Source organism: Mesoplodon mirus (genome assembly GCF_964341445.2).
Source record: "Mesoplodon mirus genome assembly, chromosome: 19".
Lineage (NCBI taxonomy): Eukaryota > Metazoa > Chordata > Mammalia > Artiodactyla > Ziphiidae > Mesoplodon > Mesoplodon mirus.
Genome location: NC_138995.1, coordinates 53,828,510 through 53,856,429, shown reverse-complemented (window position 1 = coordinate 53,856,429; position 27,920 = coordinate 53,828,510). Strand labels below are relative to the sequence as shown.

General features: G+C 57.5%; 2 protein-coding genes across 2 annotated transcripts; both read right to left on the bottom strand.

Moving 5' to 3' along the window:
* Positions 1-1,731: 1,731 nt before the first annotated feature.
* On the bottom strand, positions 1,732-11,798 carry GSK3A (glycogen synthase kinase 3 alpha). The gene is made up of 11 exons (XM_082607788.1): positions 10,877-11,798; positions 8,908-9,095; positions 7,499-7,582; positions 7,219-7,329; positions 5,461-5,591; positions 5,256-5,362; positions 4,204-4,301; positions 4,030-4,125; positions 3,455-3,641; positions 3,018-3,110; positions 1,732-2,432 (listed from the first exon to the last, which is right to left on the bottom strand). The coding sequence occupies exons 1-11, from the start codon at positions 11,157-11,159 to the stop codon at positions 2,359-2,361; spliced, it is 1,452 nt and encodes a 483-aa protein (XP_082463914.1). The 5' UTR covers positions 11,160-11,798; the 3' UTR covers positions 1,732-2,358.
* A 3,857-nt stretch (positions 11,799-15,655) lies between these two features.
* On the bottom strand, positions 15,656-23,248 carry ERF (ETS2 repressor factor). The gene is made up of 4 exons (XM_082606415.1): positions 23,090-23,248; positions 18,429-18,663; positions 17,937-18,052; positions 15,656-17,830 (listed from the first exon to the last, which is right to left on the bottom strand). Exons 1-4 carry the CDS (start codon positions 23,109-23,111, stop codon positions 16,527-16,529), a joined length of 1,677 nt encoding a protein of 558 aa, XP_082462541.1. The 5' UTR covers positions 23,112-23,248; the 3' UTR covers positions 15,656-16,526.
* Between the last annotated feature and the right edge of the window lie 4,672 nt (positions 23,249-27,920).

Here is a 27,920-nt window from a genome sequence, read left to right as displayed (position 1 = left end):
CTGGTGGCGCAGTGGTTGGGAGTCCGCCTGCCGATGCAGGGGGCGCGGGTTCGTGCCCCGGTCCGGGAGGATCCCGCGTGCCGCGGAGCGGCTGGGCCCGTGAGCCACGGCCGCTGGGCCTGCGCGTCCAGAGCCTGTGCTCCGCGACGGGAGAGGCCGCGGCAGTGAGGGGCCCGCGTACCGCAAAAAAATAAACCAAAAACAAACAAACAAAACAGTGAGCCATTGTCACAGAGCAATTGGGGTTTAAGGAGCCTCAAAAGATAAAAAGTCTTGGCAACAGGAAGGAATCCCCAACCTTTTCAAAGGTTACCTGGGCTGACAATCCTTCCCTCTCCAAATGAAAGTAGATGATGTATGGCAGGTCCATCGGGAAGGCTTGTCTCAGGCCTCTGCAGACCAGGGTGTTCAGACAGGTGCAGCAGGACGTGGCTGCGGCTGAGCTGTCTGGGAGGGAGGCTGGGCAGAGGAGGGGCGACAAGCCAGGGAAGGAGGGAAGCCTAGACCTGGGAAGGCCTTGAAAGCCAGGCTAAGAAGTTGGGCAGTGTGGGGGATGCGATGGGGTGAGGGTCATAGGTGGGGTTAGGGCTCCCTGGCATCAGGGTGGGGCAGGGGAAACGAGGTGGTCCAGGAAGTAGAGGATGGGGCCAGACCTGGGCAGAAGCCATGGGGGTGGGAGGAGGGTGTAGGACACCCTCAGTGACCTCATGGCCCACTGGGTGTGAGCAGCCAGAAGGGGTCCCCAGGAGCCCGAGGTTAGCCCCTTGGTCCAGACCAGCCCTCCTTCTCTTACCCAGTCCACTTGCGCTGTGTGTTCATCTTACAAACAAGGTGACATCTGGATGGTGTTGAGCAGGGCGGGCCAGGGTTTGCTCTGGGCAGATGCCCCTGGGGCTTGCCTAAGCAGACAGCGGAGCCCAGATGCTACAGGAACAGTCCCTGAACACCCTCTGGGATATATTCAAAACTCTTCTCCCTTTTTCTTCACAAATGGAGTCCAGTGGAGGACACGTCAGTTGCTCCTGTCCAGGCTCCCTTTTACTTCTAGGGCCTCCTGCCCTTGCCTACCATTGGCACCATGTGGAGGAGATGCCATTTTCCTCTGCCCATGGCCCCACCACCTGGCCCCAGCATGTTTTCAAAGCAAGAGAAAAAGCCACACTCTGTGACAGCCTTCCCAGGGTTGTCACTTCCCAGCATCCCTAAAGAGGTGGGCCAGGTGGGGCCCTGCTTAAGACGGAAATGAAGGCCTGGGGAACTGCTAGGGTTTGGGGACAGCTCCTCTGCTGCCCCCATCCATGCCCACTAAGAGTCTCTACCAAGGTTGTCTTGGCCTGAGTGACCCACCCCCCTATCATCCTGTGTCCCCCTGAAGTGGCAGGTAGCTCAGGCTATGAGATAGGGAGCCCTTTGTTCAAACCTTGACTTGGCCACCTATACTCTGTGGCCTTGACCTATCTGATGGCCAGTTCTCTCACCAGTCACCTGGGAATGACAGTGCTTCCCTCCCTCAGTGGAAGCAGATGATGTGTGCTGCAGTGGATAAGCCAGAGCTAGCTCATCACATGTGCAGAGGAGGGCTGGAGCACAGGAAGCTTGGGCACCTGAGCCAGGGCCAGCCTGGGTTCATCCCACCCTGTTCCCCTGCCTGAGATGCAGCCCACTCCTGTCCCAGGAGAGCCCCCCAGGCACCTCCCTCACCTCTGTGAAAACAGGTGTCCAGACAGCAAGCAGGTTTTCATGCCAATAATTTATTGAACGGAGGTCTGTACACAGGCAAACCTTACTGTGGAAACTAAGACATCAGGAGCTCCCCCACTGCCCCTGCCCTCCAGGATGGGGAGAGGAGGGAGGAGGCCTTAGGGGCAGAGGACAGGAGCGGGGGACACAGCTGTTGGAGGGGAAAGGGCCAGTTTGGACGGTGCGAATCGACATTTTCTTTAAGAAAAAAATTATAACAATCTATTTACACCCGGGGGCCAGGGAAGGGAAGAGGAGGAGAAGGGCTGGTCTGGTTCTATTTACAAGGGATACAGGAGGGGAGGGGGGTTGGAGGAGGCGGAGACCTGGGGGGAGGGGAGGGAGCTGAGGGGGTAGGAGGTCCTCATGCCGCCCGCCCCCCTCCCCGCCAATCCCCGGTCCTTCCTTCTCTTCCCTCCCCACAACCAGTTAAAATCCTCTTAAAAAGCCCACCACAGGGGTGAGGCTGGTGAGGGAGGGACTGGAGGTGGGGATAGGGACTCATTTACCTCTGCCCTCTAGTCTAGGGGCCCGGTCAGGGCAGGAGCTTGACAGGCTATGGCCCCCCTTCCCAGCCCCACTGGGGGCTCCCAGATGGAAGGGTAGTTGGTGGCGCCCTCAGGAAGAGTTAGTGAGGGGAGCTGTGGCATCGGTCGACTGCCAGTCCGGGCCGGTCTGAGCCTCACTTAAAGCTGAGGGGGAAGGAAGGAGCAGACAGTTAGCCTTTGCCTTTTAGCCGCCCCCCACCCCCAAGAGCAGGAAGCTGGTGTGAGATGCTACATTAGAAATGGAAAGCTGTCACTTTAGGTCTAGGGTTGCAAACTCAAATGCCAAAGGGCCAGGTTGGTCATTGAGTGACTCACCAGAAAGCCAGGCCCCACAGAACAGGGGCAGCTGGAACTCAGCTCCAGCTGGTAATACTGCCCTGAGCAGAGGCAGGCCCACTGCTGCCCAGTCTTATTTTCTTCCCCAAGAGAAACAGGAAATCTGGATTTGCACATAAAATGGCCCCTGTTTTTTACTGTGAGCAACAAATTTAACTTTTTGTTTGTCTGTGCAGGCTAAACTTATGTCTTTGGTTTTCCAGTGTGCATTTAAACACAAATACAGGCAATAATGCCTCACAAAGGTGGCCATTCACATGTAAAATAGGCTTTCTGTCAGAATATCTACTATTTTGCAGGAAACGCAGGGATTGTGAGAACAGAGAACAGACCCATCCCCACCCCGGGCTGAGAAATGCAGCTTTAATGCTCAGAAGATGGCCCCCAACTTACCTTGTGAGGATGGGGTGAGGGAGGCAGTGCCCGCCGGGGACCTCAAGTGAGGAGGGATGAGAATGGCGTTGAGAGATGGTTGGATGGTGAGTTCTAGAGACAGGAATGGACATGCCTAGTCAGGGGACAGGGCACCTGGAGACCCAGTCGGGGTTAGAAAGGGGCACCAAACAGGGACCCAGCTCTGGGCAAGGCCAGTTGCCTGGGACACACGTAGCCACTGAACACTTTAAATGAAAAACTGGCAAGAGCCTAACACAGGAGATTGCAGAGCGCAGATGAAGTCGGTCTGGGTCTCCCGGAATCGGGGGCATTTCCTGAGCCCCAGGGGCTGCCTTGCAGCCCACCCTCAGCTCCCCACTCCTGTCTTCAACATCAAGCTCTTCACAATCTTTGGCTGCCCCTCCAACAACCCAGATCCCAGGCTGTGCCCTCACCGCCAGGACTGAAATTGAAGAGAGGGGGAAGCGGGCGGTTGTTGGGGAGCTGGGTTCCAGGACATCGCAGTTCATCAAAGAAGCTGTGGGCACAGGCTTCCAGCGGGGAGAGCCTCGAGGACGGTGTGTACTCCAGCAGGCTAGAGCAGAGTGCGATGGCCTCGGGTGGCGTTCGGGACTTGAACACCTTGTGGGGTGGAGGGGGCAGAGGTGACAAGGGTGAGACGCCCTGGGCCCTGGTATACTCCTGCCCACCTCCCACAAGCCCACTTTCCACATGAGGCAACTGAAGCCCGGCCTCTGAGGGGAGGTCAGTTTGTATCAGATGAGCGACCCGCTCAGGTCCCATGACTGTATGGGCCCTGCTGTGAGCGTGTTTCCCACCAGAAAAACGGGGCTCTTGCCTTTACTGTGGGTCCTCGACTCTTATTAGAGTATGGGAAATGCCATAAACTTTGAAATGTGATGAAAGTTACTGACCCACTACTGAGCCATGACTCTAGCCAGGTCCCCAGACCGGTTGGCCTCCAATGGGGACCTCAGCCACGCTGCCTGAGCCCCTAGCCCTGCCCCACCTTTGTCCAGGGGTGAGCTTTAATCTGGGGGAACTTGAACTCCGTGTAGTTGGGGTTCATCTCTCGAATCTGTTCCCGGGTTGGTGTTCCCAGCACCTGTAGGGAAAGGGAGGGGTCTGAGCCAAGGCCCTTAGTGCTTAGCCCAATCCCTGCCCACCCTGGCCCTGCCCTCACCTTGATGATCTCCACCAGCTGGTCTACCCCACTGTCCCCAGGGAAGATGGGCTGGCCCAGGAGGAGCTCGGCCAGTACGCAGCCAGCTGACCACACATCTGAAGAGGAACGGGGCAGGGTCAGAGCTACCATGCCCATCCCCTGGCATACATTTCTATCCTTCACGGTCATCCCGAGAGATGCCAGGAAGCCCCATTTTCTCGGCTCAGAGAGGAAGTGCCTTGCTCAAGGTCACACACAGCTCAGGAACATAGGAGCCTGACTTCGAACCTCCAAGTCTACCTGACTGCACTGTACTCTCCAACCTAGATGTTTCCATTGCCTCTCTCCACTCTGTGACCCCAATAAGCCTTTTCTCTGCCTCTAGCTTCAGAGGACAGATCAAGAGGCCAAGAGCAGGTACCTGTGTTCTTTGGGCCTCAGGAAGGTAAAGCATTAAGTGGGCTGCCTTACTCACTTCTGGCCTCTATCCTGCCCTTGGGAATAGCTATAGGCCGGTAGTCATCCCTCCCTGGTCTGAACCTTGACCGCCACAGCACAAGTTCACATCTAGGGACCGTGAAGTTTCCTCACACTGCTGATGACTGTTCTCTTCCAAACACTTTCACACCCTCTCCTGATGCCTGGAAGTCGGCGCTGTCATCCCCAACAACAGGGAAGGACACGGAGGCCCTGTGAGCAGGTCACACCCTCATGATGGCAAAGCCTTACCTCCCGGTTCCCCCAAGGTCACCGTCAGCCCCTCCCCCTGCCTGAGAAGAGAGGACTGACTGGGAGGTTCCAGAGCTGGTATGGACTCTGGAGTCAGGTCACCTTTCAAAGCCCAGCCCTGCTCAGTCCCAGCAGTGTGACTGCGGGCAGGTGGCCTCACCACTCTGAGCTTCAGACTGCTCCACTGTAACCTGCACAGACAACAGCGTCACCTTCCTAACGTGGAGGACTGGCTAAGGGAACAGACGTTAAGCTTTATCACCGAGCCCGGCAGACACACAGAAAGAACTCAAAAACCGCCATGACTGCTATTCCCACCCCCACCCTCCCTCAAATCTGACCGATGGATGAGGTGTAATCAGTGGCTCCGAAGATCAGCTCTGGGGCCCGGTAGTAGCGAGAACAGATGTAGGAGACGTTGGGCTCTCCTCGGACCAGCTGCTTTGCACTGTGGGAGGATATGCGTAGGCAGGAGTCAACACAAGCCAAGGGTCGGGATCCCTCCTCGCCCCTTCAGCCACCCAGCACAGCCCGGGTCAGGCCCACCTGCCAAAATCGCAGAGCTTGAGGACGGCGGTGTCGGGGTCCACCAGCAGGTTCTGGGGCTTGATGTCGCGGTGACACACACCCTGGGAGTGGATGTAGGCCAAGCTCCGGAAGAGCTGGTACATGTACACCTGGGGCAGGCAGGGGACAGCAGAACTCCAGCCCAGCTCTCCCCGCAGAGCACAGCCCTGCTCCACCATCTTGGCCTGAAAAGCCCTTCCACCCACTCTCCCTGACGTGAAAACAGTTTGCTGCCCCTTGGTTCTCAAACTTTAGCGAGCACCAGAATCACTTGGCGGCCTTGTTAAAACAGGGACTGCGGACTGCTGGGCCCCACTCTCAGAGTTTCTGATTCAGTAGTTCAGGATGAGGCATTTGCAACAAGCCCCCTAGTGCTGGTGCTGGTCCATACTTTGGAAACCATTGCTTCGAGCACACACTTCAGCAGAAGCCTGATGAATAAGACAGATACATCAGGAAGGCCTTCTTTCAAAGCAGGCTGGGGAGCCTCACCAGAACCACCGGCTACAGGAAAGGCTCAGCCTCCTCTGCCCACCAGTCACAAACACCCACGAGCCAGCCCCTCTCCAGCTGGATTTTCCTGCCACCCTCTTCCCTACTGACTAGGACGTAAGTGCCAAAAGAGCAGGGATCTTTGTGGTTCCATCCCTGCTGCGTCCCCCAGGGCCTAGACCAGTGCCTGGCACATAACATCTGCTCAGGGATGCTTCCCGGGCCCCCTCCTCCTCTGTTCCCAGTGCCCTCGGCCAGAGATGCCACTTCCTCGCCCTGTGCCTGGGCTCCTCCCAGAAGACTTCCTTGATCCTTCTCACTCCCTGAGCAGGCAGGGCCTCCTCTGTTCCCAGAATCCCCTGTGCTCCTTCCAGTATGGCAGTTGCTAGTGGTTTTACAGTTCTCTGTGATGACACCTGTCTACCCTGTTAAACTGAGAGCAAGGCCTGGGCCTCAGTCAGCTGGGCCTCTAGAACCGCTCAGTGCTGGCCCCGGAACACAGGCAGCCATTCAACAAACCACACCGCTGCCTCCCAGGAAGCGAGGTCCCACAGCTCCCACCACTGGGAGAGCCCCAGGGCTCACCTAGGCCTGAGGTACTTAAAGCCAGCGGGAGGAAAAACGGGGCGCCACGCAACCTCCGACAAACTTGCACCCAACCTCCGCCTCCCAATGCAGCTGGCTGCGCCAGCCTCGTTCTCCACAGCGTCCCTAGGCCCATTCACTCATCCATTCGTTCAAACACCTCCTTGCGGATAGTAACATACAGGGCACAGCGCCAAGCACTGGGGAATAAGCCTGCACAGGTGATGAATGAAGACTCATGCGTTCCTGGCTCTGTGGACACTAACCTTCCTGCAACCCTGCCTCCTTCCCATCACCCCTCTGCCAAGGCTCCAAAGGCCAAGACTCTGAGCTCATCATCTCCCCTCTGCATTCTAGGTCCCCAACTCGATTCTGAGCTCACTCCACCAACACTAACCGGTACCAATGGGCTCCCAGTATGGACCCAAGCAGCCTCCCCAGCCTGGTCAGCCTGCCTCCCTGATCGAGTCAGGCCTTGGGTTGGGCTGCCCTGCCTTTGGCGCGCTCCATCTCTGGGGGTATAGGGACAAGGGCAGGGAACGTGAGGCCTCCAGAGACCAATGTAAACTTGGAGATGAGGGAACCCACAGAGGCAGGAGTGTCTATCCGGAGCCCCTGGCTTTGTGGACCTGGGCCCCAGCAGCCTGCCTGCCTGCCTACCTTGACATAGATGATAGGGATGGTCAACTTGGCCTTGGTAAAATGGCGGGCCACCCGGTACACCGTCTCGGGCACATATTCCAGCACCAGATTTAGATAAAGCTCGTCTTTCTGCAGAGAGCAAAGGAGAGGTGTGGGGCATTGTGAGAAAAGAGCAAGGAACGGGGGGAGGGAAGGTTCGTGGGGAGTAACGGGGGAAGAGACCAGCAGTCATGAGGAAGGCAGGCAGGCAAACGGGTGGAGTCAAGGTGGAGGACCCCTCCACACGCTGAGGTCTCACCTTCTCCCCACTGGAGTAGAAGAAGTATCTCAGCCTCACGATGTTGCAGTGGTCCAGCTTGCGCATAATCTGCAGCTCTCGGTTCTCGGGGCAAAGGAAGGCAGCCTCAGAAAACCACCAGCTCTCCCTGCCTCCCCTCCCTAGCACCCCTCACCACAGCTCTACCCCCCCACTCCTGCCAACAGAGCCAAGCAGCTGCTCCCTGTGTCCCAGCTCCAAGGCCCCATGGCGCAGCCCCTAATTCCTCACCCCCAGCCCACTCCCCTCACACACAAGCTGTGGGCTAAACTCAGACCACTTCTATGTGCCTTCTGCAGCCTACTTTTTAAAGATGTTTGATTTTTTGCTGAGATTCACCAGTCAAATGACTTCACATATAATCTAAGTTTTCCAGCTTCTCTTTAAAAATCAGATGATGTGGCCACATGAGGCCCACCTCCCTGCCTGGCGCAAGCAACAACAGACAGGAAGTGGCCATCCAGTTCACCCTGGTCCCCACTCCTCCCCACTGCTTTCACTAGAGGCATCTGAGCCCTTGGACCCCGGCTTGGTTCCAGAGTCCCAGACTCCAGTCTTCCAACCCTTATCTTCCCAATGGGGATCCAGCCTCACCCTCTTCCCAGGAGACCCGGTCTCGGCATTCTTCTCTGTTCTCTATTCCCCTCAGGGCCTCAGAGCTCCCTATCCTCAGATCCCTCTCACTTCCGGGACTCAACTACAATCAAATTCTGAGCAGCACCCTGGAGCCTCCCCTGAGAGTCCTCACTGCCCGGGACCTAGGCTCTGACCTGGTTCCCTTCAGCCTAGTCTCAGTTCTCCTACATCCAGAGTAGCCTAGGATCCAAAGGGCCTGTACTAGCTCACAGGGCACCTCTGTATGAACGAAGAAAGGGTACTCCTTCCTCAGACAGGACAGAGCCCCAAAGCAAGGCACGTGCGGCACAGGCGGGACGTCTCCCTGCACCTGTCAGACCCTTAGGGCAGAGCTTGACCTTCGCAAACATACTCATTAGCCCCACCAGCTTCCTTTCTCCTCTGGGCAGGGGTGTAACTTAATGGTTACGGTGAAGGGCTTGGGAATCAGATTCTAGTCTTGACCTTGGGCAATTCTCTCATCTGAGTCTGTTTCCAGTTTCTGCTTACTTAGAATGGGAATAACAACAGTACCTACCCTCAGAGAATCTTTCCATAAGTTAAACTCACCTATAAAGCACTCACAGCAAAAGCCCAATAAAAGTCAGCCCTGGGCTCTCCTGGAATCCACATTCCCATCTTCCACACACCTCACTCCCTTCTCCTCTGGCCCAGGCTCAGACCCCCCGCGGAAGCCCAAGCCCAGCACTCTTGCTGGAGTTCTCTCACCAGTCACGTGCAGTCAAACCTCCCTGTCCCCGTTCCCCCCAGGCTACCTTGAACCTCTTGTCCTGGAGAACCTTCTTGATGGCCACCAGTTCCCTCGTGTCTGCCAGCCGTGCCTGGTACACGACCCCAAACGAGCCACTGCCAATCACTTTGATGTCTGTGTAAGCCACCTCCTGGGAGCGCTCTGGGCCTTGGCCTAGAGTGGCTACCACTGTGGTCACCTTCCCACTGTCACCTGGGGAGCAAAGGGAACACAAGATCTACTGACCTTTCCCCTCTGGCCACCACCCCATCGTGGGGCTGTGAGAGGGAGGGGAGTCACTATAGGAAGCTCATTGCGGGGGTTCTTTGTCCCTTCCCCAATCTTCAAAGATGGCTACTGGATGCCTCCCAGTGCCCTTTCCGCCCCTCTACCCTTCATGGAACCCCAAATCCTGACTCCTCCCATAGGGGAGGATACTGACACATAAAACCTCTTGCTGTTCAAGGGTTGGTGACCCCTAATTTCCGCTTCTAGTAAGCAGCAAGTCACTGGTCCCTCCTGATCTGAGGAGGCAGCAACCCTGCCAGATGTTGAATTCATCCACTATGAGCTAACTGCCTTCTGGTCTCTCCTCACTGGGGAAAGCCTGACCTAACCTCCTCTGCTTGAGAGCGGTAACCCTGAGCTAGTTCTACTGTAGGAAAGCACTAACCGTTCTCACAGCTCAGGGTATAGTGATCTCTTAAGTCCTCCCTAAGTGGAACTGGTAACTTCACCACTGGTTTCTGGTGACAGAAATGAATGACTCCTCCAGTAAGTGCTAGTGCCCTGACTCTCACGTTGGGGGGACAATTAGCTCTTACCCAAATACTTTGGGGCTAGAAAAAAGCACTGGCCTGACCTCATCTGTGAGGTCCAGAGCCCCAGACCCCATCCTGTGTGTAACTGGTCCCTAATGGACAAGCACTTAATAGTGAGCATGGTGAACCTGATCTCTATCATCAGGCGGCTATCCCAGCCTCAATGCTTTCAAGGAAAGCTATAATTCCCAACTCCATTCTATAAATGGCAACAAAATTTGGCGGCATTCTTGGGGGATAGTGATCCCTCTTCTTTGGGTAACTGATGAAAGGTTCCTCAAAGAAAAGGGGTCAGTGATGAATCAAATCCATTCTGAGGGGCCAGTGACACCATCTTTTGGAGGGAGATGATCCTACATAGCTATTTTTCCAGAGCCAGTGACATCATTCCTCAGAATAATGAAATAGGTATAACTTCACATCCCTATTCTATGGGGTGGAACTGGGACCCTCCCCTGCTCTCATTCCATTTCTGTGAAAGGAGACCCACTGACCCATCTTTTTTGAATACTGACTATGGACTTGGTCTGAAAACTATGCTGACTTCCAATCTATCCTCAAGAGGCAGCAATCATTAATTTCTACCATGGGGGTAACAATTCTACATATTACGGACAGGTAATGATAGTAGACGTAGTCTTTTAAAACGGAAGGTGACTATGTACCAGGTTTGGAAAGCTCTGCCCCTGTTCTTTGGGGACACAGCAAACCCAAATCGCTGCTTCTAAGTGATATTCACTCCAAATCCCCATGCTCTGAAGGGGAGCACGTTCAGATCCCTCCTTCTGGATGGTGATGATCTTATTCTTGTTCTCTTCGGAAACAATAACCCTTAAGCCCCATTTGCAAGCGACAATGACCCCTGATCCTGTTCTCGAATGATTGGCAACATCGGATCCCTGTTTTTAAGGCTCACGGACCCAAGACTTCGATACTGGAAGAACAGGAACCTGTGACCCCTGTCTCTTAGAGGATTACTAAATCTAATTCTAAACTCCAAGTGATGGTAACCCCCCGAAACCCCTTTCTTTGGGATGGGGGAGAGCTCAGATCCCAGTTTGGGGAGGCACAGTGACCTCGAGTTCCTCTCTAAGCATAAAGAAAAACCTGGTCGACGTCTAAGTGACTTCAGGGATCCGATCTCCACCCGCCACGGGCGACGCTAGTACTCACGGCCCAGCTTCACTCCGGGCGGCGGGAAGCTGGTGCCCGCACCGGGGCCGCCGCTGCCTCCTCCGCCGCTGCCGCTGGGACCACCCCCGGAGCTCGAGGCCCCCACGCCCCCGCCCATGGCTCCGACTGTCGTCTTCCCGCCGCCGCTGCCGCCTGGGCCAGAGGCCGAACCCCCGGGGCCGCCACCGCCGCCGCCGCCGCCGCCGCCTGGCTCCGCGAATGAGCTGGTCCGCGCCCGGCCCGAGCCCCCAGGGCCGCCCCCCGAAGGCGCGCCACCGCTCATGGCGCCGAGCGCAGGCCCAGGCCGCGGGGCTCGGGCTGCCCGGGTTGCCCCCGCCGCTGCCGCTGCTGCCGCCTCCCCCGGGCTCCGGCCTCTTCCAGGCCGCGCCGCTCGGGCTCCGGCTCCGGCTCCGGCCCAGCGCCCGCCGCGCGGCACGCCGGGAGATGCAGTCCGCCGGCTCTGCGCGCCGCCGTCGCCGCTGTCGGCCCTCACAGAGAGCCGCGCGGCACGCCGGGAAATGGAGTCCGAAAAGACCTCAGAGTGGACCGCGGGGTTGATAGGTCGCTCTGCACCTCGGGGAACACAGTCCTGGGCAGTAAGTTGGCCGACTGTGCCCACAGCGGACCCTGAAGCACTTTCGGAAGTAGGATCAGAGTCGCACACTCACTCCATTGCGGCAACCGCGCGTCCCTAGGTGTGGCTCAGAAATGTAGTACTCCTTCAATGAGCTGTGTAGACGTGATGCAATCCGGGAAACGCAGTCCAGTCGCTCACTTAGTATATTGGCTGTATGCCGACCAGCGCCAGGTGCACTCTGGGAAATTGAGTCGGAGGCCGCGGACCCGCCGCAATCGGGCCGTGAGGCAAGCCGGGAAATGGAGTCATCGCCACGCCCTCACCGCATTGCAGGTGTGAAGCTACTCCCAAAGCACGCCGGGAAATGGAGTCCCATGTGATCCCTAAGCCCCAAGTGGATACTGCAGTTCCGGAGATAGGCTAGGAAATGGAATAGCATTCCTCCTCCCTCGTTCGCTAGGCCGCAGTCCCCGCTGGAAAATGTAGTCAACACCGAGGCTTCAGAGCAGTTGCTACAGCGAGCCCTTGTGTCTTCTGGGAAATGGAGTTCAAGGCAGCCTTCCCACTGACTGAAGGGGAGGGATCTACCATGATCCTGAAGCATGCTGGGGAATGGTCCAGACCGGATCCCGACCCTTTGTGAGACGAGACTGCAGAGGCTTGCCGGGAAGTGTAGTCTAATAGGTACCTTCAGGAGAGCGTGGGCGAAAGGTGAAAGACAGTAGTAGCCTAGGGGAGACTGAAGAAAGTTTCAACGCGTCCTGCCCCGCCGCAAGGTCCCAAGAAACAGCCGAAGTCTATCAGGGGCTGCTGGAAAATGGAGTGCAAACACTCCAAGTTCCAAGTTTCCACAAATCCGGAAGGAAAACCCTCCCCGCAAACGATTTAGGAAACAAAGTTTCCGGTGGTTTCTCAGGACAATACAGTCTTCGGATACTGTCTAGCTTTTTCTAGCAATGTAGGTTGCACCAGCAGGCTGAGCCGAAGTTTGAAAGTAATGAAAACAGAATTTTTCTTGGACCCCCATTAAGCTTTTTTCATCCTCACGCTTCCTAAACAGAATTTTTCTTGGACCCCCATTAAGCTTTTTTCATCCTCACGCTTCCTAAATCACAGGATCCTGAAAGGCCCAAAAGAAGGAAGCCGGCTGCTAGGAGTAGCCTTGGGTTTTGTGCACGCATTATATCGCCCCAGTTATCCATTCATACCCGGAAGGACAGTAGCCCCAAAGCGCGCTGGGAAAGAGTTCGTGTGTAAGTGTGTGTGTGTGTGTGTGTGTGTGTGTGTGAGAGAGAGAGAGAGAGAGAGTGTGTGTGTGTGTCTGTGTGTGTCTGTGTGTCTGTGTCTGTGTCCCGGAAGTACTTGGAAGTAGAATGAAATCACCCTCCGCCCCTCCTGCCTTGTTGAATGATGGGAAATGGAGTCTCTAGACTTCACTTTAATCAGATCCTGTGATCACACTAATTGTCCTCTCCTTTCTGAAGCCTGAAGAAAGTCTCATCCACTCGGTCTGTAGCCGACCGCAATTCCCAGCTGACACAAACCCCTGGGGTAGGACAGACGGTAGCGCTAAAGCCTTTTCAAACTGCATTAACCAGAAGGCAAAGCGCAGTCAGACTTCCGCTCTCTTCTCAATGAATGAGGCTGCATCACGCACAGCCCAGAGCGGGCGCTTCTGGGAATTGTAGTAGTTTCTCAGTCAAACAGTGTCTGCTGCCCTCTGGCGGCGGCTCGGAGTCCACAAGCAAAAATCCGAGTCAAGCCCCAAAGCCTGGGGAATCCTAAACTGGACCAAGAAGGTCTGCAAGGGCAGAAGAGCAGGGCGGAATAGCGGCGGTTACTTAATGGCCAGAACCCGTGGGACATGCGCAGTGGGCCGCGCGTGGGCAACCGCCAGAGGGGATTGGGGTCCATCAGAGTCTGAGGGCGTCAGTCTGAGGGAATCTTACCCGAATGTCTGTATGAGATGAGAACGTTTGTTGAGGGGTGCTAGAGCGGGTTGTAAGTGGTTACGAGGGGCCTATGGGTGTCTGGAGGTGCTCAGGGGAGTCTTTGAAGAGGTGAACTGATCTTCCTGGAGACCAGTGAAGTCAGAGAGGACTTGGGGTGTCTGTATAAGGTCTGTGGGAAACTGAGAAACTACTGGTGACTGAGGGGATTTCTGAGGGATGGTTGAGAAGCATGAGGAAGGACCTTTGGGGGACAGTGGGAGTACTGGAGATTATCGGTAAGAAGCAGGTCTCTCATGGGGTTAATTAATTGATAAAGTGTCTTGAGATCTATAAAGGGCTTTATACTTGGTTATCAGAGATCCCAGAGGATGTGGAAGGGAGCAAGGGTATGGTCTTGCAGAAACTGTGAATAGATTTAGGTGGGTCATTAAAGATTAGAGGAGCCGCTGGAATTTTCAAGACTGGATGCCACCTGTGACATCCCACTCAGCCAGAATTTGGGGCAGGAAGTCTGCTTGGGCTGTGGAATAACCTGGTGAGCAGTTCTGGAGCTGAGTGCTTTTAAATCCACGATAGACCCGGTTCAGAGGTGCTTTGAAGGCACTAGAATCAGGTGCTGAGACTACTAGTCAGGGTCCTCCCTCCTCCCTCCAATGATGACATCCCTCTTTCTCCATCACACCACCACCACCAACTCAGCTGCATCTATGTTGCCAGGAGACAGGCCTCATCCCAACTTCCAGAAATAGCCCAGCGGCCCCCACCCTAAGGGAGTGACTTACATCACCCAGGAGAGGGAGCAGTTGCCCATAGGCCGCCAGGGGAGCCTCAGTTTCCTGCCAGTACCCCAACCCTGGATTGTCTCTTCACTGCCAGCGGGCATCATTTGGGACCACCCACCCTGGGCTGGCATGAAATGAGGATGAAAGGAGAGTGGGTAGGAGTTTCCAGTTCCTTCCCCCTCAGAGTTACACAGGGTGATGTTTCACGATGAAGCCAGTCCACAACAGGCCCTGAGCCCTCAATTCTCACTCTTCTCTCTTAGCAGCTGCGTGGCCTTGGGGAACTCCTTCCCCTCTCTGGGCCTCCAGCACCTCACCTGCACTGAACGGGTTGTGCTGTCTCTCAGGGCACCTCTAGCTTGGATTCCTCCTCCTGATTCTTTCATCTCTGATTCAAGCTCTCCAACTCGGGCTTCTAGCCTTATGAGCTCACCTCTCAGATCCTATGATCTTGAGATCCTGGTCTAGATCCAACGATCCTGGCTTTAGGAGGAGAACTCGGTTGTTGAAAGAACATAGGCTTCAGAGACAGACTTCATTTAAAGTCCTAGCTGGGCTTAAGGTCTTGGGCAAGTGATTTAAGTGAGCCGCTTGCCCCTACCTTGCTGGATGTTGGAGATAAAGCACTGCAGCTCCCAACTAGGTACCTGGCACACAGTAGGTAAATCAATAGCAACTACGATGAAGCCAGTCCCTTCTTTTTTTTTTTTTTTTTTGCGGTACACAGGCCTCTCACCGTTGTGGCCTCTCCTGTTGCGGAGCACAGGCTATGGACGCACAGGCTCAGTGGCCATGGCTCACGGGCCCAGCTGCTCCACGGCATGTGGGATCTTCCCGGAACGGGGCACGAACCCGTGTCCCCTGCATCGGCAGGCGGACTCTCAACCACTGCGCCACCAGGGAAGCTCTAGCAAGTCCCTCCTTAACTTGCTGGCAAAGAGTGTTTCCATGGTTTGATGAGATCACTAAGGTACCTTGCAAGGTCTACATTTCAAGAGACCCTGCAAGCCTGTTGCCAAAGGACTCCCAGATTAATTCATAAGCGCCTCTAAGGAGAGTGGTGTGTGGGAGAACACCAGATGTAGCGCAAAAGGAGCTCCATGGAGGCATGACTAGGAATTCACAGAGAGGAAAGGCATTGTAGGCAGGAGAGCAAGGGCCATGGTGTGGTGTTGAAGAGCCTAAGGGGCTCCCAAGGATGAGCAGATCCCCCATGGAAGAGGGGAGCAGTCAGAGGGCCAGAGCATGCCCAAGACTTTCGTCATCAGGCCCAGGGGTTAAGTGCCGCCCCAGGTCAGGAGTTCATTTCCCAGGCCTGAATTTGCCCCATTCAGATGGGGTTAGGCCCTCTGGCCATAGGTCCATTTGGGGGTCCAGTCTAGGTCCCTGTCCTTAAGAACCAAGCAAAGCCTGTTGCCCTGCAGTGGCTGCACCCAGCACCCAGCACCCAGGACAGATCACTGCATCCAAAGGTCCAAAGTTTTATTGTTTTGAATACATTCTCCAGCAGCCCCCAACTTTCCCTCCCCCCAACCCTCCGTCCCCAATACAGAATAAGGCTTGACCACAGACCCCCAGCCCAGGGGCCCCAGCTGGGAGGCAGAGGGGGCTTCCAGTTTGGTTTCAGGGCACCCCCTTCCCACCTGCCTGCCTATGGGCTAGTCCTAGGAGCAGCTGGGGGTGAAGGGGTTGGACTGGCGCTGGGGTGGGGAGGAGAGGGATAGCAGGCACTTGTAGAGATTTGTGGCCTATGGGCGGCACCCCTCACCCTCCTCCACCCCCAACCCCCCCCCACAGAATTTTTGGTTCATCATACATGTTCCTCCCTCCTCTGCTGCAACCCTGTGGGGGGGTATGAGAAACCCAGGCACTCATGGCCCCTGGAGGGGCAGGGAAGGCAGGATCGGGGCTGAGGATGGCTGGGGGTGGAAAGGGAGAGAGGTACAGGAGGCAGAGAACGGGGAGGGAGACAAGGCTTTACTTCCTAAGCGATTGTAATAAAAAAGTTCCTGGGCTTTGAGGCCAGAGCCTCAGTTCAAATATAAATTCCCCAGAATGGAGGTGGCCCCCTTAACTCCCCCCTCCCCCCTACCACTCTGCCCGGAGCTTAGAAACCCACAGAGACAGGGGACAGCCCCCAGCCCTGGGCACCCACCCACCCTCACAGTTAAAAAAAAAAACGAAATTAAAAGTTTTATACAAAACATGGGGGAGGGGAAAGGGAGGAGGCAGGGAAGAGACGAGAAAGCTGCCCTCACCTCCAGGGAATGGGGGGGGGTTAAGGCAGCAAAAGAGGCATGGGGGGGGTGGAGGGAACGGGGGTCCCCTGCCCACAGCCCTCAGGAATCTCGATGCTCCAGAGAGAGCTGGGCTGTAGCGTGCTGGAGGTCAGAACTCACCCGCCTTGGGGTGAGGGGCCCCCCAGCCTCCCCAGGCCCCTCCCCACGCACCTTCTTGTCCTCTCCCTCATCCTCAAGGCCCCCAGTGGGGCCCCCACCCCCCTCCAGGCGACAGTCTTCACTCCAGCGCCGTTTAAAGCGCAACTTGAGGGGCATGCACTGGGCTGCCCCGGGTGCCTCGCCGGGGTCGGGCTTTGGGGGTGCAGGGGGGGCACGAGGCGTCTTGAACACTTCCCCGTCTTCCTCATCCTCGTCGCTGATGTCAGTCACCTCCACCTCCTCTGACTCGCCTTCCGAGATAGGCTCCACCTTGATCTGGGGTGGGAGGGGCGGGGGGGCGGGGGGGGCCAGCGCCCCGGCCCCCTCGGCCAGCCCGCCTGCGCTGCCACCACCACCGAGGGCACCGCCACTGCCCTTGTCAGCGCCCGCCAGAGCCTTCTCCCCAGCCGCCCGCTGCCGGCGTCCCAGTGGGGGCGGCTGGAGCTTAAACTTGAATGGAGAGGAGGAGGAAGAAGAGGAGGACGAAGCTGAGGAGGGGACTGGTGGGGTCTCAGGTGCCATGGGCGGCAGCGGGCACTTGTCAGCGCGCTGGGGCTGCGGCACCACCAGCCCGGGGTAGTGCAGGAAGGCGCGGGGGCTGAGGTGGTAGTTGTAGACGCTTTGGGTGTGGGCCTGCAGGTACCGTTTCATGTCCTCAGGGCTGAAGGAAAAGTGGGAGCCTCCCCCCGAGCCGCTGGGGCCCCCGCCACCACTGGGGTACATAGGGCTCAGCGTGGGTGAGGGCGTGTAGGCCAGGTGCGTGGGTGTCATGGGCAGAGCCGGTGAGAGCTGAGGGGGCAGCAGGGAGCCAGGCCCGGCTAGAGGCGACACGGGGAAAGGGCTGAGCGGCTCAGGGCCACCCCGGGGCCGGGGGTAGACACGGAAGACACCCGGGTCGTGGGGCAGGCGGGCCAGCGGGGGCCCGCGGAAGGCACCCAGCTCCGGGGGGCCAGGCGGTCGGGCCCGGGGGTCCTCTCCCAGTGGCTCTTCCAGCTCTGACGTGCCATCGCTACAGTCACTGACAGAGCCTCGGCCCAGGCGTCGGGCCACCACAGCCGAGAAGAGGGAGGATGAGGATGAAGAGCAGGCCGGTGGTGAGCGGGGGTCCTCGGTGGGAGACAGCACCTCGGAGGGCGTTGAGGGAGGGAAGCGGAAGTGGCTGCCGCCTGTCGGCACTGGCGGGGCGCTCTGGGGCACCGCACCCCCTGGCGGGAGAGGGGAGACACGATGTCAAGGCCCCCAGCCCCGCCTGGACATTCAGACAGACCCTGGCGTCCCTCTGAGGCCATGCTTACCAGCCCTTGTACTCACCAGCCAACCCCACATCGATGAAAGGGTAATTAACCAGCACCAGTTTGTTGAAGTTGAACTTGTAGGTGAACCGTTTCCCCTTAGTCTTATGCAGAATACGTTTGTTGTAATAATAGCTGTGGATGTAGAAACACCATCGGACAGTCAGTCACACGGGACCCAAGTCCAGACCCCGTACCTTGACACGTGTGAGTGCTGCTCGCAAAGGGTGACCGAGAAACATGGGCCACCCGAGAGAAATCAAGGTCCAGAGGGTGGAGACCAGCTCTCCCCTCAGTTCTGGGGCCAGACTGGAGGCCACGTCCCTGGCTGTATTCTCTCCTCAGGACACCTCGGTGTGACAAATGGTCTCAGAGAGGGGCTGGGACTTGCCCAAGGTCACGCAGCTGTGATTTGGACCCGGAAGGCAAACCCAAAGCCTATTCCCATGCAGGGGCTCCCAACCAGTGGGGGGGCTGTCCACATCTGCCCAGGGGCCTCTGCCCTCCTCACCGCAGGGCCCGGCTCAGCTTGTCATAATTCATCTGGGGCTTGCACTTGCGGACACCCCAGAGCCGAGCCACCTCGTCGGGGTCCTTGATGACGAACTCCCCGTAGTCCCCCTGCCAGGCGATGACACCCTGGTACTCCTCCTTCCGCAGCAGCTCCAGGATAAAGTGCCACAGCTGGATCTGCCTCGAGCCGGGGGATGACTCCGGCTTGTAGGCCCAATCCGGGAAGGCAAACCCTGGGGACAGGAGGCAGGGGTGCGGCCCCGGGTCAGGGCACCAAGTCTGGGGCCCTGGGGCCCATCCCAGGGTCCACCCCCTACCCCACCCTTAACGTGGGGAAATCCGTCTCCCCCTGCCAAGCCAGGACCTGGGTAGAGGGAGACAGTGTGTGTCTGTCTGTGTGTGAGGGGGGCTAGACAGGAGCTGGGGGGAGGGGAAGCTGGAGCCTGCTCCAGCGACACCGGGAGAAACAGGAAACCGTCGGCGGCGGGTCCCGGGGCCAGTGCCAGGGGGCCAGGCACCAAGCCAGGCCGGCGGGCAAGGCTGCCAGTGGGGGAGGGGCAGGAAGGGGCACACGTGGCCAGACGGGTTGGGGCTAGCCCCCCCACCCAGCCCACCCGCACTCCCGTTCAGGGTCAGTCACTATCACGCCGGCCCCCCCCACCGCCACACGACCTTCTCTGTTCCCCTCCTAGGAACATACACAGTCTCCCTCCCAAGACCTACCGGAGCCCTTACTCCCACCCTAGGCCCCGAAAGGAGGATTTTTTTTTTTTCTTAAAAGGACCAGGAGGGGTGGGGTGGCTGCTTGACGATGAGGTCAGCGCTTGCACACACAGAGGCTTCTGTCTTCCCTGGAGAGTGAAACCCAGACTGTCTGAGAGAGCGCCCCCCCGCCCCCCCATCAAGCCCTGGACCCTCTGTGCTGCACTGCCCTACCCAGACCCGGGCGCACGGACCCAACCTGGCTGGAGGGCCTCAAGACTGCACAGGCACGGCTAGCTGTAGCCTGCTCCCCCTCCTGCCTTCTCATCCTCAGCTTCTTCCCTGCCCACCTACCTACCCGCCCCCAGCATTAACCTTGGGTAGAGGTTGGTGGTGGGCTGGCTGGTCCCTAGAGGTGGTGGGCAGCCTGGGGGGGGAGAGTTGGGGGGGCTGCGGTTGTTGTCATTTCCCAAACCCCCGGGTAATCAGGGGTCATCAATAATTCAGCACTAGGCAGCCGGTAATGGAGGGGCGGGAGGAGGGAAAGGGAGGAAGAGAAGGGGGGAGGCAAGACAGAAGCCCTGGTGCCACTAGAGGGAGAAGGCCAAGGTGGACAGCTAAGGATGGGCGGGGTCCCAAGTCCCAATCAGGCTGCAAGGGTCAGCCTCCCTCCCCTGGCCCTGGCTCACACCCCAGCTCAAGCAGGTACCAACCAGGCCTGGGGCAACATGGAACCTCCCCCAAAGACTCCACCCAAGTCTGGAATCCAACAGGGGATCCTTCCCCATGGGGACACAGGGGATCAGCAGTCCCTATTCCCACAGGGGCCACTCCCTCTAAATCAGAGCCGACTCTAACCTCTACTGGCACCCAGCTCCCTGAGCCCTGGCCTTGGGTAGACTGGGATGGCCAGCATTCCCCACCTGGTCCCTGCCTCATTCAGAAATTCCAGCCTCAAACCAGCCCCTCAGGGCTCCAGGGATATGACCATATGACCTCCAGCTGGTCACAGACCCAGGGTACTATATGTACCAGCAGCCCCTGCTCCATTCAGAAGTGACAGCCCCTGACAACACCTTCCATGGACCCCCAGCATCCACAGCCCCATCCCTCTCTTGGGAATCCAGATGTTCACCCCTTTATGCTCACCCTGCTAGAGAACCCAGGTCCGAGGGTCTTGTTCAGGGCCCAGAGGTCCTTGGGAACCCAAGAGTCCGCCCGCTCCATGTACCCTCCAACCTCCTCCAAACTCCTATCTCCCTTCAGGGCACCAAGCTTCGCGCTCCCCCCCACCTAAACCCCAATCTGGCTCTCCGACTCGGGGTGGGGGCCGAAGCCCCTGAGACATCAGTCTAGAGCTGGGGTGTGTACTGATTTCCACCCTCCCCCCAAAATTAAAGCCACCCTTCCCAGCCCACCAGCCCCAGCCTCCTTGTCCCGGTAACCAGGCAACGTGTGTGCAGCGACAGTCCTGGGAGCGGGGGAGCAGGAGGCTAAAAATAAACTTTGCAGAAGAGAAGGAGTGAGAGAGACTACATGCAACACAAAGGGAAGGGAGGTGGGGGGCTCTGGAAAGGCCTCAAGCTGCATTCCCGGGACTGACCCAGGCCCCCTAGTTAAGCCCCCTCCCTGAACAAACCCCCTCCCGGGCCAGAACCCTGGCTCCCACTCGTGGCAAGGGCCCTCCCTATTCCCAGGCCCACCCCATAGCCAGCTTTCCTCATCGGACATGGCATACATGAGGGCCTGTTCCCAGCTTTGGGGGGAGAAGGAAGATGAGGGGTGACGTCAGGGTGTCTCAATGGGGCTCTGTTCCCCAGGCTTTGGAGCCAGGAGCCAGGCACGGGCAAGGGGAGCATGTGTGAGTGTGTGTTGTGTATGGGTCCACGTGCTTAAAACAGGGAACCACCTGGCCCGCACCAAGAAAGCTTGGGGGTGCAGGACCTCTGGAGCATGAGGGGACAGCAAGGCAGAAACAGAGCAGCTGACACGGAGAGAAGAGCTGAGGACATTGCCAGACAGGGTGGAGAAGAAGCAGCAGACAGGAAGGGCTGGGATGGCGGGGTCCCAGAAGGCACACCTGGGTCCCACGGAGGCGGGGTAGGGAATCTCCCAGACAGACTGTGGAAACCTGGGAGGGGGGTCTGCAGAATTCTTGGGCACCCCTCAAATTCACATAACTGCCCCAACTTTTTTTAAAAGGACTCTGGGGGTCGGAAGGGAGGGGTAGTGGTAGAGGAAGAACACGCCGGCCTCCTGGGGGGCCCCGCCACCTCCCCCAGTCCAGGCAGCCTTCGGTGGCGCCAGAGCCGGGAAGAAAACAGGAAGTGGGAAACAGCCGCGGCAGAGGAGAGAGGGGCCGGGATGGAGGATCGGATGGAGGGGCGCGCAGCGGCCAGCCAGGAGGCAGATGGACCCATGGACCGACTGGGAGACCAGTACAGGCCCCCGCCCCTTCCCCCAGCCAGAGAACACACACGGCGCGGCCCCAAGACTGGGTTGGGGGAGCGGCCCAGCCGGTCCCACCAGGCGAAGGCCCGTAGCAGGGAGGGAAGACGAGGCGGGGTTGTCTGGGTGCCTCGGCCCCCTCCTCCGGCGAGGGGAGGCTCCTGCTGCCCCCAAGGCCCAGCGGCCCTGGAGCCTTTGGGAGCCAGAGAGTATGTGGGACGCACGTGACTGACCCTACAGCACTCCGAACCCCTGCCCCACGCCCAGCCCCCTCCTCGGCCCCAATCCCCAGGCGCCGGAGCCCGGCTCGGAGCCCTTTAAGAGCCGCCCCCACCCGCCGAGCGACGGGGGGGCAGGGTGGGTGGGCCGGTCGGGGCACACACCCTCACACAGGAGCCCTAGCCGCGGCCGCCGCCGGGGGAAGGAAACAAGTTTGAACAGCGGCGCCTGGCCCCCTTCCCCCTCCCCCGTCCCCGCCCCGGGCCGGATTCCGACGGGGTAGACGGGCAGGGGGCGGCTGGGACCCCTCCCCCAGCGCGCTCGGGCGCAAAGTCCAGCCAGCGAGAGCCCGGGGGCGGCGGGGGAGGGGAAGGGGGAAAGTCCGGGGGGGGGTTAATCCTGCTGCCCCCCGCCCGCCGACCGGGGGGGGGGAGGGGAACCTTGGCCCCTTAAGGAGGAGCAAGTTGGCGGGGAAGAGGGGGGCGGAGGGAAGAGACGGCCGGTTGAAAGAGAAGAGCTGGATGAGGGAGGGGGTCGAGGGGGGGAAGCCTCCGCGTCCACCCCCACCTTCCCCACCCTCCCCAACCCCGAGTCCCCGGAGGCTAGGGAGGAGGGTTCCCAGGTCTCTCCCGAGCGACCTTAAAGCCGCGCGTTCTAAGGTCGGAAACAAAAAGTTCCTTTTTCGAACGTTCGGGCTGCGCTTTGGAACTTTGCGACTCGGCGCGGGCGGGGGAGCGAGGAGCCGGCGGAGACGGGCGGGGGAGGGGCGGTGCAGCCCGGTCCCCGAGTCCCGGGCTCCCCACTCACGCCCTCCTCCTAGAGGCCATCCTGTATCCCCCTCTAAGCCGGTGCGGGGCACGCATCGCGGTGAAGGTCACGGGCCGGACCGCGCAGCGCGGAACCTGGGATAGCGGGCCCTGTGGACAGCCCCCCCGCACACACACACCCCGCACACGTCCCGGCCCCCAGAGTGCAACGTGACAGAGCGGCGGGGAGGAACCCAGCCACCCCCGTGATCCCGGGAGTGAGGGAGAGCCCAGCTTTCGGGGTCCAGGCAAGGAGAGAACCAGGACTCGCAGCACCCATACCACTGCACCCAGAGCCAGGAATTGGGGGTCCGGTGCACACCCCCGCTCGCGCCGCAAGAAGCAACAGGTCTGGAGTGCTTGGGGGTCCCCAGGAACTGGGGATCACTCGGGCTCCCCCAGAACCCTTCAGCCCCCCCAAAGTTTCTCCGCCTGGTTTCCCGGGGCAACAAGTCTCCCCCACACGTGCTGCCCCCGCCCCCACCTGTGTCCGCCGGGGTCTTCATGCTGGGGGGCCCGGGGCGAGGCGCCCCGACTCCGGGCCGCAGCTCCCGGCGCCCGCGCTGCCCCGTCCCGTCCCGAGCCCGTCGGGCCGCCCTCGCCGATTCACCCGGCCTCGCCTCTCAGAGCCTCTCCCCTCCCCGCCGCCGCCTCCCGGGTTAATATCGCACTCCGGGGCCGGGACGCCCACGCCCCCCGGCCGGCGACGTCACCGCCGCGTCGCCATGGAGACACTGCGCCCGCCCCCTCCCCGCGCACTCGCACACACACACGCGCGCGCACGCACACACACACGCACACACACACACACACACACACACACTCGTCGGCGCGCAGCCACTGAGGACCGGCCGGCTCTAGGCTTAAAGGGGCCGCGCGACGGGGGAGGAGGGAAGGAGGGGGTTGGGGTGGGATGGGGTCCGGGGGGTCATGACCCTTCTCTGAGGCTCCAAGTCTGAAGATAACTTAAGTCCTCAGGACTCGCGACCTGCCGCCCCTCCTCCTCTCCTGCCCACTGCGGGGTCCAGATTTTCTTTGGAAGCCTGTAAGAGGGGTTGGGGGGTACCTTCTGATGAGTGTCAGAAACTTTTGTGAGGAGGAGTATGGACCTTTTGGGAGGAGGCAGAATTTTCTCTGCAGGGGGGCCGGGTCAGGACCTTGGAGGATGATCCAGACCACAGCATTTCCCAGGCTGGGCTCACCATGTCCCCCCACCAACAATCCTGAGCCTGAATGGGGGCAGCTGTCCAGGGGTGGGGTGGAATGGGAGGTAAGCATTTCCCAGCATCGGAAATAGGGAGGCGGCTGTGCCCTCCGTTCCTCCAGGGATGGGGTCTTGGCCTTCCAGATAGCCCCAGTCCCAACTGGGGAGGAAGTGACCAGAGAGAATGCACGCGGTAGCCCGCCCCCCCATCCCCAGACTGCAGCTGTCCTGGGGACACGGCTGGCGCCGGAGGTACCCACACCTCCACCTCCAGGGCAGGGGGTTCCGGGGATGGGGTCAGGATGCGAGGGGGTGAGCAAAGTCGGAACAAATGTGCTCCCAAGGGGCACTGGGGGGTCGCCAGGAGAGAGGAAGGCAGGGCTTAAGGATGAAGGCCAGCGCGTAGGGCAGTGTTAAGTCTGTTCTCTGCAGCTGGGAGGAATGGATGGAGCCTGAGGCTTTGGGAAACAGGAAATCAGCAATGATCAGATGGCCAACAGTAGAGGGCAAATAGAAGCTATATTCACAGGCTGATCCTGGAAACAGTCTCAGAAAAGACTCTGAGGTACCAAAGGAAACGAAGCGGGGAGGGCGGGGGGAGATGCTCAGAGAGAGTGAAATCAAGAAGACAGAGATGACCAGGCCATAGAGAGGGAAGGCCTGAAGGGTCAGGCTCTGGGTGCTTAGGGCTTCAAGCCCAGCCTCTGTTGCTGGGTTCCTAGCGGTGTTAGAGCAGAACCTCACCAGTGCCTCAGAAGTCTCAGGCCTCTTCCTCAGGGAGACCAAGGCCTCCCGGGAAGCATCACCTCCCTGGGGAATTATGTCACCTTGCCTACGGACAGTGCAGCTCCCCCATGGATATTGTAACCCTCTGGGAGCAGTGTGGTCCAGCAATGATAATCATCATCATTGTTATTATAACAGCGCCCTCCCGAATTGCTGAATTGCTCTCGCTCATGATGTGCCAGGCACTGGGCCAAGCATTGTCGGGACATCTTCTCATTCAATCCTCACAAAACCCCAAAGAAGGGAATTACTATTGTTAGCCCCATTTACAGATTAAGAAAATGAGGTTCAGGAAGTGTTGGAGCCAGGATTCAAACCCAACCTATCCAATTCAAAGTCACCACCCTTAACCACTATATTTTACCACCTCTTTTACTGCCCCCTTCCCTCAGAAAAAGACGATGCAAAGTTTAAAAGATAAATAGGTCTACAACAGCCTCAGTGACCTCCATACTCCCACCAGCAAGACAGAGGTTGGGGTGGCAACCCAAACTCTGCTATTTCCTGTACGTGACATAGAGCAAGTGAATTTATCTCTTTGAGCCTCAGCTTCCTCATCTGTAAAATGGAGATGTTAATAGGCCCTACATGATTAGGTTGTTGTGAGAAATCAGAGATTTGAGGTAAGTACACAATAAATACTGGTAATAATCATTAGCAGAGTGAACGATATACCCCGTGGATGAGGTGAGCGCCCCCCACCCTACAGACTCCAACTGCTGGCAATAAACACACAGCACTGACAGCGACATGTCCTGTTTAATGGCACAACCCTACCCTGACCCAGCTGGATAATTCAATCCCACAGTTTCTGTGAAACACAATCACAGATGGTGGGTATGCCTCATGGGAGACTCTCAGCCATCCACAGAGAATGGGAGTGCCTGGTGAAAATGGCGTGTCCACAGATATTATAACCCCTCAGGGGTCTGTGTGGCTCCACCATAGAAGTGTGGACTGTCTTGGATACTTCAGTTGTCTTGTGAACACTGAAAACCACCCCCAGGGATGGTGAACCCCACCATTCCTATGTGAAACACCTAGATGTTGTGAACTTGTGATGGAAACTATCCATCACCACTGGTCATTCCTTGAACATACACCATCCAACCAAGGCCATGTGAACTCCAATGAGCAAGTTCACTATGGAAAGCCTCCACAAATGCCCCTGGGGCTGGTAAAAAGCACAGCCTCTCACAGACCTAGGATGTGCCTGGGATGAATAGCGTAACACTCCATGGAGAAAACAACTCTGTCTGGACAGTGAGGACACCCCGACTCCCATGGACCTAGTAGTTGTTGTTCCAGTTTACTGTCCTGACACAGATAACATTTATCCTATTGTTGTCAGGCAAAGGCATGGATAGAACGTATCCCCACAGAAGTCACAACTCTTCACAGACTTCACGCCTAGAAAGGAAACTGTGGACGACACAAATCAAAATTGCAACCCACCCATTACCCATATAAGCAATAACGAACCACTACTACTCTATTGTCATTCCCTTAGAAATAGTGGGACCCACCCACACTGTTTAGAGAGCAGAGGCACCTAAACAGTGTAACCATTGCCAAACAGAAAATGTAACCCCTTTATAGTATCACCCTTCCTCATCTCCCTGACTTGAAAAGCTGAAGGGCCCCAGAGCTCAGTCCCAGGTCCTCTTCTCTTCTCCATCTACACCTATTCCTTTGACAATCTCCACCAGGACCACGGTTTCATATACCGTCTCTATGCTGATTACACCCAAATTTCTATCTCCATCTCAGGACTCTACCCTGAACTCCAATCTCACATGTTGAACTGCCTCATCAGTGTTTCCATTTGGATTTCTCGAGTTTTCCAAGTCATAATGGTCTTCTGGATCTCCCCCGAACTGTCCCCCCACCTCCAGTCCTCCCCATCTCAGGGAAATGCAGCTCCATTTTGCTGGTTGCTCAGGCTGAATACCTTGGAATCATCCTGAATTCCTTTCTCTCGTCCTACATCCAATCTGAAGGGAACTCCCATCCGCTAGCTCTTCCTTCAGCTGTTTCAGAATCAGCCACCCTCCCCTGCCACCACCATCCTGGTCTAGGGGCTCCTCACTGGTCTCCCTGCTGCCACTGGTCCCTATAGTTTGTGCTCTATCAGCAGCCAGAATGGTTTTAGTCAACCACATGACATCCCTTTGCTGCCCCAAACCCTCCAATAGCCCCTCTGCTCACTGGAAGTAAAAGCCAACGTCTTGCTTTTACAGCTCCTTGCCTGCAAGGCCCTTCCTTCCTGACCTCACTTCCCACCTTTCCCCTTCATTTCTTTTCCAACTACGCTCCAGCCTCTTTGCTGTTTCTAGAATATGCCAGGCATATTCCTCCCTCAGGGATTTTGCCCATGCTATTCCATCTGCCTTGAAGACTTTTCCCCCAGAGGTCTGCCTAGCTCTGTCCCTCATCCCTTTCAGGTTTTTATTTAAAAATCACCTTCACAGGAATTCCCTGGTGGTCCAGTGGTTAGGACTCCGTGCTTTCACTGCTGAGGGCACGTTGGGGAACTGTGATCCTGCAAGCAACGCAGTGTGTGGCCAAAAATTAAAAAATAAAATAAACAAACCTCCTTCCCAATAAATTGGACTATGACCGCTATACATACATATACATATATATATATATATATATATATATATATTTTGCCACACCACGTGGCATGTGGGAATCTCAGTTCCCTGACAAGTGATCAAACCCCTGCCCCCTGCAGTGGAAATGTGGCATCTCAACCGCTGGACCACCATGGAAGTCCCTGACCACTACATTTTATTTTATTTTATTTTATTTTTTATTTATTTATTTTTTGCGGTACGCGGGCCTCTCACTGTTGTGGTCTCTCCTGTTGTGGAGCACAGGCTACGGACGCGCAGGCTCAGCGGCCATGGCTCACGGGCCCAGCCGCTCCGCGGCATGTGGGATCTTCCCGGACCCGGGCACGAAGCCGCGTCCCCTGCATCGGCAGGCGGACTCTCAACCACTGCGCCACCAGGGAAGCCCCACTATATTTTAAATTGGAGCCCCCTTCCTAGATCCCTGTGTCCCTTGTATGCACTATTTTTCTCCATAGCGCTTAGCATCATCTGACATAATGTATTTGCTTGTCATTTGAATCCTTCCTCCATAATATCAGCTCTAAGAGGGCACGGATTTTTGTCTGTTTTGTTGCCTATAGTATCCCCAGAGCATGGCAATCAATAATGAATGGATAAGCTCATCTTTGGACAGTGAACTCCCTTATGCCCAATGTAATACCAATAAAATGTAGCTCCGTACACACAGAGAAACCCTCCTGGACAGT